The 11,137-nt window shown below is 41.5% G+C and overlaps 1 protein-coding gene across 6 annotated transcripts in view; it reads left to right on the forward strand.

Annotated features, from left to right (window-relative positions):
* Positions 1-10,216, forward strand: part of LOC309854055 (cytochrome P450 3A12-like) — a 68,233-nt gene extending 58,017 nt beyond the window's left edge. For all 6 annotated transcript variants that reach the window (XM_082712727.1, XM_082712728.1, XM_082712731.1 and 3 more), the window contains 2 exons: positions 6,294-6,455; positions 8,389-10,216. In XM_082712727.1, coding sequence (XP_082568853.1) covers positions 6,294-6,389 — 96 coding nt within the window. In that variant the 3' untranslated portion in view covers positions 6,390-6,455; positions 8,389-10,216. The remainder of the gene's footprint in view (positions 1-6,293; positions 6,456-8,388) is intronic.
* Positions 10,217-11,137: the final 921 nt, after the last annotated feature.

Consider the following 11,137-nt stretch of genomic DNA (forward strand, 5'->3'; position numbering starts at 1 on the left):
ACCACAAATACATGGAGACTAAACAATGTTACTAACAATGATGGGTCAGCCAGGAAATCAAAGACCTTAAAAAAACACATGGGTACAGGGGCGCCTGGGTGGCTCAGTGGGTTAAAGCCTCTGCCTTTGGCTCAGGTCATGATCCCGGGATCCTGGGTTCGAGTCCCGCATCAGGCTCTCTGCACGGCAGGGACTCTGCACTGCTTCCCTTCCTCTCTCTCTCTCTGCCTCTCTGCCTACTTGTGATCTCTGTCTGTCAAATAAATAAATAAAAATCTTTAAAAAAAAAATACATGGGTACAAATGAAAATGAAGACACAATGACCCCAAACCTTTGGGATGCAGAAAAAGCAGTCCTAAGAGGGAAGTATATAGCATAGAGGTGTGCCTCAAGAACAAGAAAAATCCCAAATAAGCAACTTAACATTATACTTAAAGGAGCTAGAAAAAGAACAGCCAGTGAAGCCTAAAACCAGCAGGAGGAAAGACATAATAAAGATTAGAACAGGAATAGATGATATAGAAACCATAAAAACAATAGAACAGATCAATGAAACCAGGAGCTTGTTCTTTGAAAAAAATGGATGAAGTTGACAAACCTCCAGCCAGGCTTATCAAAAAGAAAAGAGAAAGGACCCCAACAAATAAAATCACAAACAAGAGATGGGAAATAACAACCAATACCACAGAAATTTAAAAAAAAATTATAAGAGAATATTATAAAAACCCATATGCCAACAAATTGGACAACCTGGAAGAAATGGATAAATTCCTAGCAATATATAAACTACTGAAACTGAAACGGGGAGAAATAGAAAACTTGAACAGATCAATAATCAGCAAAGAAATTGAATCAGTAATCAAAAAACTCCTAACAAACCAGAGTCCAGGGCCAGATGGTTATACCAGCAAGTTCTACCAAATATTTAAAGAGTTCATGCCTATTCTTCTCACAGATCTCTTCTATGAAACCAGCATTGCCCTGATACCAGCACCAGATAAAAGACTCCACTAAAGAAAACTACAGGGGTGCCTGGGTGGCTCAGTGGGTTAAGCCTCTGCCTTCGGCCCAGGTCGTGATCTCAGGGTCCTGGGGTTGAGCGCCGCATCAGGCTCTCTGGTCAGCAGAGAAGCTCTGCTTCTCCCTCTCTCTCTGCCTGCCTCTCTGCCTACTTGTGATCTCTCTGTGTCAAATAAATAAATAAAATCTTTTTAAAGAGAGAGAGAGAACTATAGGCCAATATCCCTGATGAACATGGTGTAAAAATGCCCAATGAATACTAGCAAACTGAATCCAACAGTACATTTAAAAAAAAAATCATTCACCACCATCAAGTGGGATTTATTCCTGGCTTGCAAAGGCAATTCAGTATTTGAAAATCAATCAATGTGATACACCACATTAATAAAAGAAAGGATAGGAAAGATATCATTTCAAGTATTTGACAAAATACAACAACCATTCATGATAAAAGTCCTCAACAAGACACATTTTGAGGGAACATACCTCAACATTAAAAGGCCACATATGAAAAACCCACAGCTAATATCATCCTCAATAGGGGAAAATGGAGAGTTTTTCCTCTATGGTCAGGAACAAGACAGATGTCCACAGACATCACTGTTGTTTAACATAATACTGGAAGTCCTAGCCACAGCAGTCAGACAACACAAATAAAATGCTTCCAAGTCAGCAAGAAAGAAGTTGAACTCTCACTACATGCAGATGACATGATACTCTATATAGAAAACCCAAAGCCTCCACTAAAAAGCTGCTAGAACTGATCAATGAATTCAGTAAAATTGCAGGATACAAAATCAATGCCAGGAATTTGTTGCATTTCTATATATCAAGAAGGTAGCAACAGAAAGAGAAATCAAGGAATCAATCCCATTTAAAATTGCACCAAAAATTAAGATGTCTAGGAATAAGCCTAACCAAAGAAGTAAAAGACCTATGCTCTGAAAACTATAAAACAGAGATGAAAGAAATTGAAGAGGCACAAAGAAATGGGAAGACCTTCCATGCTCTTGAATTGGAAGAACAAATATTGTTAAAATGTCCATACTACCCAAGGCAATGTACATGTTTAATGCAATGTGTTTCAAATATCAATGGCATTTTTCACGAATCTGGAAGAAATAATCCTAACATTTGAAAGGAACCCAAAAGAATCCAAACAGCCAAAGCAACCTTGAAAAGAAGAGCAAAGTTGGAGGCATCACAATTCCAGACATCAGGTTATATTACAGAGCTATAATGATCAAAACAAAATGAAAGTAGCACAAAAAAAAAGACACACAGGTGAGTGAAACAGATTTGAAAGCCCAGAAATAAACACACAACTATATGGTCAGAGAATCTTTGACAAAACAGGGAAGAATAGCAATGGGAAAAAGACAGTGTGTTCCACAAATGCTGTTTATTAAACCAGATAGCAACATGCAAAAGAATGAAACTGGGCTGCATTCTTACACAATACACAAAAATAAATTCAAAATGGATTTAAGATCTAAATATGAGACCTGACACCATAAAAGTCCTACAGGAGAATATGGTCAGATATCTCTTTGACATCATCCACAGCAACTTCTTTCTACATACATCTCCTGAGGCAGAGGAGACAATATCAAAAACAAAAACAAGAAAATAGATTCCTCAAAAATTAAAAATAGAACTTCCCTATGACCCTGCCACTGCACTACTGGGTATTTACCCCAAAGATACAGATGTAGTGAAAAGAAGGGCCCTCTGTACCCCAATGTTTATAGCAGCAATGGCCATAGTCGCCAAACTGTGGCAAGAACCAAGATGCCCTTCAACGGACGAATGGATAAGGAAGTTGTGGTCCATATAAACTATGGAGTATTATGCCTTCATCAGAAAGGATGGATACCCAACTTTTGTAGCAACATGGACGGGACTGGAAGAGATTATGCTGAGTGAAATAAGTCAAGCAGAGAGAGTCAATTATCATATGGTTTCACTTATTTGTGGAGCATAACAAATAGCATGGAGGACATGGGGAGATCGAGAGGAGAAGGGAGTTGGGGGAAATTGGAAGGGGAGGTGAACCATGAGAGACTATGGACTCTGAAAAACAATCTGAGGGGTTTGAGGGGCGGGGGGAGGGAGGTCGGGGTACCAGGTGGTGAGTATTATAGAGGGCACGGATTGCATGGAGCACTGGGTGTGATGCAAAAATAATGAATACTGTTATGCTGAAAATAAATAAAAAATAAATTTTAAAAAAAATACTACTGGGACTTCATCAAAATCAAAAGGTTCTGAACAATGAAGGAAATAACAGAACTAAAGGCAATCTACAGAATGGGAGAAGACATTTGCAAATCACATATCTGATAAAGGGCTGATATCAAAAGATATAAGAACTTATAAAAGTGAACACCCTGAAAATAATTAAAGAGGTTATTATATGCAACTAGTGAATCGTTGAACACTACATCAAACACTAATGATGTACTTAACTATATGTTGGCTAATTGAACATAATAAAAAACAAAACAGAAATAATCCAGGTTAAAAAATGGGCAAAAGACAGGAATAGACATTTTCCCAAAGAAAGCATACAGATAGTGAACATACACAGGAAAAGGTACTTAACATCACTCATCTTCAGGGAAATACCAATCAAAACTGCAATGAGATGTCACCACACCCCTGTCAGAATGGCTAAAATCAACAGCATAAGAAACAACAGGTGTTGGTGAGGGTGCAGAGAAAGGAGAACCCTCTTGCACTGGTCATGAGAAAGCGAACAGGTGCTGCCACTCTGGAAAACAGTATTGAGGTTCCTCAAAAAGTTAAAAATATGACTACCATGATAGGTATGAAGGAGGGGACTTCTTGTGATGAGCTCTGGATGTTATATGTAAGTGACTAATCACTAAATTCGACTCCAGAAACCAGTATTACACTATATGTTAATTAATTAAAATGTAAATTAAAATTTGGTACCAAAAAAAATAGTACTACCCTACCATTGTACTACTAGGTATTTACCGAAAGATACAAAAAGACAAATTCAAAGGGATACGTACACTCTGATGTTACTCTCAACATTATCTACACTAGCCAAATTATGGAAAGAACCCAAATGTCCACTGACTGATGAATGAACAAGGAAGATGTAGTGTATGTATACAATGGAATGTTACTTGGCCTTAAAAAAGAATGAAGTCTTGTCATTTGCAACAACATGGATAGAGCTAGAGAGTATTACGCTAAATAAAATAAGTCAGAGAAAGACAAATGTATGATTTCACTCATATATGGAATTTAAGAAACAAAACAGAGGGGAAGAAAGAGAGAGAGTGGCAAACCAAGAAACAGACTCTTGATGATAGAGAACAATCTGATGGTTACCAGAGAGGAGGGGGTGGGAGGAAGGGTGAAGTGGGTAATGGAGATTAAGGAGTACATACACTTGTGATGAACACAGGGCAATGTACGGAAGTGTTGCATCACTGTGTTGTATACCTGAATCTCATATTATACTACATTAACTAACTGGGATTTAAATAAGAAGAGTTTTAAAAACTCAATAAAAGTCCTGATGCCCAGGTCATCTGAGATTTTTCTAACATAGCTCACCCAGAGTGTGGCTTTTAAAGTGCCTCCATGGATTCTCATGAGGACACAAGGTTGTCATGAGACACAAGCGTGTCTTCCAGATGTGATGGACTCCCATGATCCAGGCCGTCCTGGGTGCTTGGCCCCACCTTCTGCAAGGCAGGCTCCAGTCAGGCTGTGTTCCCCCTTCCAACCCAGTCCGAGTTCTGTGAAGGCTTAGCCCGCTCTTCCCCCATCTGTTCTCATCCTTCCAGGCCTGGTCAGTCTCCAAGCTCCTCCCTGGAGCCTCCCCATGCACCAGATCCCAATGCCTCCTCTGCTCTGTTATAAGACACAACAGGCCACTGTCATCAGCAGAGTCCCCAAGCTGAACGCTTGGTCATTAATCCAGCCACTCTGTTCTATGTTTTCTTTGGACCTAAGAGCGTCTTTAACTCTAGCATCTCATTTAATTCCTTTCTTAAACTCCCACTAGTGGCTTATAGTCACCCAGTAAAGTTCACAAGCGATTTGAAGTTGATGGAGAGCCCTGGGATGCAAATTGTAAAGAATTTTCATTTTAATAATTTAACAAATGACATTTGTGTATAGGCTTGGGGTGTGTGTGTGTGTGTGTGTGTGTGTGTGTCTTGTCTGTCTTTCTGCAGGGGAAATACAAGCATGCCATTTAAAATTTAAAAATAACAAGTTACGTTTTTAGAAGGATCTGGAAAACAGAAAGAATTGTTGCCACTGATTCATCTCAAGCAAGGCTGTACAGTACGGCCTACTTTTAGGACTTGTGCATTTATTATACAGCTCTTCCCTTTATTAGACTTGCTCAGAGAAGAGGAGGAAGATGGAACTGGTCTCCATTTTATTTGTGGCTTTGGGGCAGCTGCATAGCAGTGACTGACTACAAACAAGAGTCTAAGCCCTGAGAGGAAGCAGGGCTCTGGCACACCCGGGCTGGGGCAGACACTCCCTGAAAGCTCCTGCTCACCCACGGGCTGGCAGTTCTCACCTTCCAAGGCATTTGCATACCCTTCAGTCAACCGACTTTAGAAGGTGACTCTGCTTGTGGCTCCCCACACTTTTGGATAGTCACTGGGAGAGAATGGGGCTAAAGGTTCACTCAGAACACTGTAGGGTCTTCAGCAGCTCACCATTTGCCTTAGATTCTGGAGCCAGGAGATGGTAGAGAACAACCATCATGCTTCACGAAGAACTCCTTCCATCAAGAATGGATGGTTCCACTGGGAGAGGTGACAGGATCTTTAGCAGGGACGATGGCCACACATTAACGTGTGTAAGACCCACTCGGGTTTACTTTGCAAGCTTGAACATACACAAAGTATACTCTGTATTGCTTCTGAAAATGCTTTGACATGATGCCTAAGAATCTGGTTTAAAATGTAAACATTTATTCCTTTTACTTAAAATTAAAGCAAAAGGACCACAAACCCAACAAAATTTGATCCCCAGCCTGGTACAGAGTAAGTGCTCAGTGGATATTTCCTGAATGAATGATGGATGTATCCTCCCGCCCCCCAGTCTCGACAGCTTACAGAGTAGGAGTAAGATCCCAGACATATGAGTCTAATAGTAGTATTTATGTATTTGAAAAGCATTATTGTCCTTCATGTTTCTTGTCTCCTTTGGCTTTGTTGTCTCCTTTGGCTTTGTTCCTGGTTCTCATATGCTTGTCTAACTGTTGTAGATTCGCCTGGAAAGGAGCACTCAAGGGGCTGTTAAACTGGAAAAACCCATTGTTCTCAAGGTAGAGCCAAGAGATTGGTGTGTCAACAAAGCCTGACTTTCCCTAAGGACTTCCCCCTTTGTTCTTCAAGATCCCGGACCACCAGAGACTTTAGTTTACTTTGTGAGTAAAACCCAGAAATGAAGATGGCCTTCATGTACTGCCCATGACAGATGACTAGGGATTCTGTACATTCATTTAGCTTTCTCCAGTGTCTATGTGGAGTATTTATTGTGGAGAGTAAAAGAAGTCACTAAAAAGTGCCAGAGATGTAGACTCAGCCTGTCTGGTTCACACAGACTACCCCCAGTTAGTACCATCTGTTCTCCTGACCGTTGATCAAGAATAAAACTTCCTCAACAATTTTATCAACAAACTCTAATGGAGACAAGAATTACTGGGGTGACTGTGGTAGTGACATTTATATCACATGTCTTATTTTGAATATTCTACATTAAATATTAACACTGATCCAGTCAGTCAACAACTCTTAACAAAAATACTAACCAATGCCTTTGTGTACATTAAGGGAGAATCCATAGACCAATGAGTGAGAGCCAGTGACTGAATGTTTTGACCATCACAGTTGCTGGGTGGGTGGAGCTCATTCATAACTCCAATGTGATGTATTAAGATAAGTGAGAGTTAAGCCACTGTGACTTTGCCCATTGGTCAGAAAGTCTATTCACAATCGAATTCTACAGGTCATGGAGCACATGTTTTTTGGAACTTTCAACTGAAGCACTTAGTATTATATGACTCCTTTTGATTTCATGTTTTCATCTCATGTGCCCTACTTTTCTGGTAGGCAGGGAACATGCTTTCTCTTTGTGTTTCAGCCTCAGCTCCCAACTGTCTTGACACAATGAACATCAAATCAGGGACGGTTGATTGACCAGTGCATTGGACAGAAAGGCTAAAAGCATTTGTCTATTTTGGCTGGTATCAGGAGCTGCACAGGAGTCTTCTGTTCCTTCCCCACCCCACCCCTACTTTCCCTTCTCCTCTCTTCTCTTCCTTTGCCTCCCTTCCTAGATAATTCAGTCCTAAAGCCATAGGTGGGGCACAGCCAGGCAGGCAGCCCCATATTTGGGGTCAGGGGCTGAGAAGGGAGTCACACTGACTCCAAATCAGAAAAATCAGAAACTAAGTAGGGTGCGAAGGGTATTCACCTGAAGAAGGAGCCTGGCATGGGTGTGGGAGCCCGAGCTAGGTAAGAAAGATGTCCACACATAGGGGTGGTCTGTCAAGAGTCCACAATGGGAAGGCGTAAGAAGACCTCAACATCACCTCTGGCATATTCTTACCAGGGAGACAAACCTGCAAGAAATTCTAAAAAAAAATCAGACAAAACCAAACAAAAGAATATCTACTCTTAATCTATAACTAGTGTATAATCTTCAATAAAATCAAGGCCCTGAAAGTGATTTTTTTTCTTTTATAATTTTTATTTTTATTAAGAATAGGCCCACACCCCATCACCTAATAGTAAAATTTACAAGTCTCAGTGACAAAGAGAAAATCCTGAAAGCAGCCCGGGAAAAGAAGTCTGTAACATACAATGGTAAAAATATTAGATTGGCAGCTGACTTATCCACAGAGACCTGGCAGGCCAGAAAGAGCTGGCATGATATTTTCAGAGCACTAAACGAGAAAAACATGCAGCCAAGAATACTATATCCAGCTAGGCTATCATTGAAAATAGAAGGAGAGATTAAAAGCTTCCAGGACAAACAAAAACTGAAAGAATTTGCAAACACCAAACCAGCTCTACAGGAAATATTGAAAGGGATCCTCTAAGCAAAGAGAGAGCCTCAAGTAGTAGATCAAAAAGGAACAGAGACCATATACAGTAACAGTCACCTTACAGGCAATACAATGGCACTAAATTCATATCTCTCAATAGTTACCCTGAATGTTAATGGACTAAATGCCCCTGTAGTGAAAGTGATTTTAAAAAAAGAAAAAATAAGCCCAGATTGGAGGCACTTGCCCCCCACCCCCGCCGGCCCCACCTCAAAGCAAACCAAGACTAATGAGTTTCAACCTATTCCAGGAAGGTGACATTTTAACAGTCCATCTGAAATTTCCTGATGGCCACTGGTGAATCATCTTCAGGATAGAAACCCTGGAAGTCCATCCACCAGAAGGAAGGTGTCTTGATCAGAAACAATCCTTTCTTTTCCCTCTGTGCACTTCTTGCCCCACTCTCCTCCCTAGAAAACCCTGCATTTTGTACACTCCTGGGAGCAACTACCTACTTGCCAGGTGGGATGGTGCCAGTTCATGAATCCCTTAATAAAGTCAATTACAGCTTCAACTTGATTGCTGGAATTCTGTTCTTTAACAAAAGCCTTAACTTAGATGAAATAAGTGTTCCAAGCTGAAGTAAAGAGACTAAAGATAGGTGAAATGTAAAATCAGTGACCAAGTGAAGTCCTTCTGCTATAAAGGACATTGTGGGGACACTGGGGAAACAGGCTCTGATGGTTACTCGGCAGTAATGTGTCAGCGTCCACTTCCTAACTTTGAGGGAGAATGTCTTTGTAGGAATGAGAGGAGATTCTGAAACATAAGGTCAGCAATTTACTCTGAGATGGGTCAGGAGCAGAGTTCTTGGAAGAGACTCTTCTGGAAGCTTGTGATTGTTCTCAGGAGAAGAGGGTCACAGAAGCAGCCTACACAGCTCTCTACATCCCTACCTTAGTCTGACTCGTATTATTTAATGCAACAAGGCAGGACCACACAGTGATGAGAGATGGGGAGCTCTAAGACCGGAGCTCCTGGGGTTTGAATGCCAGCTCAGTCCAGGACTGAATTTGGACCAATCAGTGGCTTTGGGTGGAAGAGGTAAAGGTGTCCCTTTTGCATGGCTGGGCCCACAGGGCTTGGGCCACCCTCCAGTACAGGGACCTTGAACAAATTACCTAATTAATACCTCACTCCTCAGGACTTGGTGCCTCCGACAGTTAAAATATAGGATTGATGCCAGTGCCTATCTGACATGATGATTAAACCAGGCGATGTGTGTGAGTTGTTTAGGACCCAAAACACGGAACATGCAGTGAGTACATAATCAATGTCAGCTATTACTTTCATAGCATTGTTATCCTCAGTCCTCAGGAGGCCATGTTCATTTGGACATTTGGGCTCCAACTTAGGCAAGTGCAGCTTCAATCTGCCACTCGAGAAAGTAATTGCAGACATCTTTCATGGAAGTTTAACAATGAAGGTATTGATGTCTCGGCTGATGTTCTTCAGGAATTTTCCAAAGAACGATATAAACATCCCCCTTCTAGAAGTGCCTTTGTCAAGAAAGAATAATGTGAACCTCACTGAGTTGAAGCGGGGAGGAGTCAGCAGGGGGCGCCCTCGCACCCTACTATGCAGACCCAACAGGAAGAGATGGACTTGACCTCGCAGGGACTTGGACCTTGCTCTGCCTTACTGTCCCAGCTGGAGGAAGAAGGGCTCTTCTTGTCACCACAACCCACCACCCCTTCTGCCTCAAAAGAGCCCCACCAATGAGAAGCCTCCATACTTCTAATTCCCGGATTCCTCCAATGGACTCCAGTTCATAACAGCCTTCCCAGCTTCTCCTTTTCTCCTGGAAAGAACATACCATAGAAGTCACTTTTAGGCAAACAGGCTTGAGTGATGGATTGTAGAAAGGGCCCATCGCATCCCCCTGGCTGAATACAGACAGTCCCATCAGGTGACCCATTCAAAATATCCATAGACCCAAACTTACCAATGGGCTACTTACAACTGTGCACAGTTACCAAAAAAGAGAAAATACCCTTGGTCACCATGCCTCATCTTCCCCAAACAGTCCCCAGCCACTGTGTCCTTGCAGTGTAACCAATAAACTTCTATCTCCTTCATTCTGTCTCAGGTGAATTCTTTCACAGACTGTGCCACCAGCTTCTTCCCAATCATTGCCCCACAATTGGGGGGCCCCCATCCGAATGAGACAGGCACACTGTTTAGACACCACATTTGGTGGCCCCACATGGGGAGCCTGCCTCCCCCCGCGCACACACACATTTGGTGGCCACTGATGAAGAGCCTCACTCTCCCCGGGTTCTCCAGGAATTTCTCAGGACTTTCCCTCAGTGGACTCATTCTAAGCGGACCCAAGTGGAACGTAATTTGGTATTTAAACTAGTTGAAACTTTTATTCTACCAAGGTTTACTCAAGGTCAAATAAGATTGCAATTTGTTCACAAAAAGATAACTTTACGAGATGGTTAGTTTTGTCCATCTTAATGTTTTCCAGGTTAATTTTTACCATACTTTCCAAAGTGTTTGGTAACCTGAAACTTTAAAGTTTTGCTTGAGTGATAAATTGGATGAGTTCATTGGCCATCTAAATCTTTTCCAAATAAGGTAAGCTATTAAAGCATTGATTACTGAACTTAGGTTTGTGCTTTTGGCTTCTTACTGCACACAAACCAAGGATATTTGAGTCTATCAATAAACATGCTTTTTGTTTAATTGATTCATAAATCTGTCATCTAAAGAATTGTAGTGTACAGTCAGAATGGCTAAAACAACAGATGTTGGCAACGGTGTGGAGAAAAGGGAACCGTTTTATACTGCTGGTAGAAATGTAAGCTAGTACAGACACTCTGGAAGACAGTATGGAGGTTCCTCAAGAAGTTGAAAATAGAGCTACCCTATGACCCAGCAATTGCACTACTAGGTATTTACCCCAAAGATATAAATGTAGTGATATGAAGGGACACCTGCACCCCAGTGTTCATAGCAGCAATGTCCACAATAGCCAAACTGTGGAAAGAGCT

Source organism: Mustela nivalis, assembly GCF_964662115.1.
Source record: "Mustela nivalis genome assembly, chromosome: 19".
NCBI classification, from domain to species: Eukaryota; Metazoa; Chordata; class Mammalia; order Carnivora; family Mustelidae; genus Mustela; species Mustela nivalis.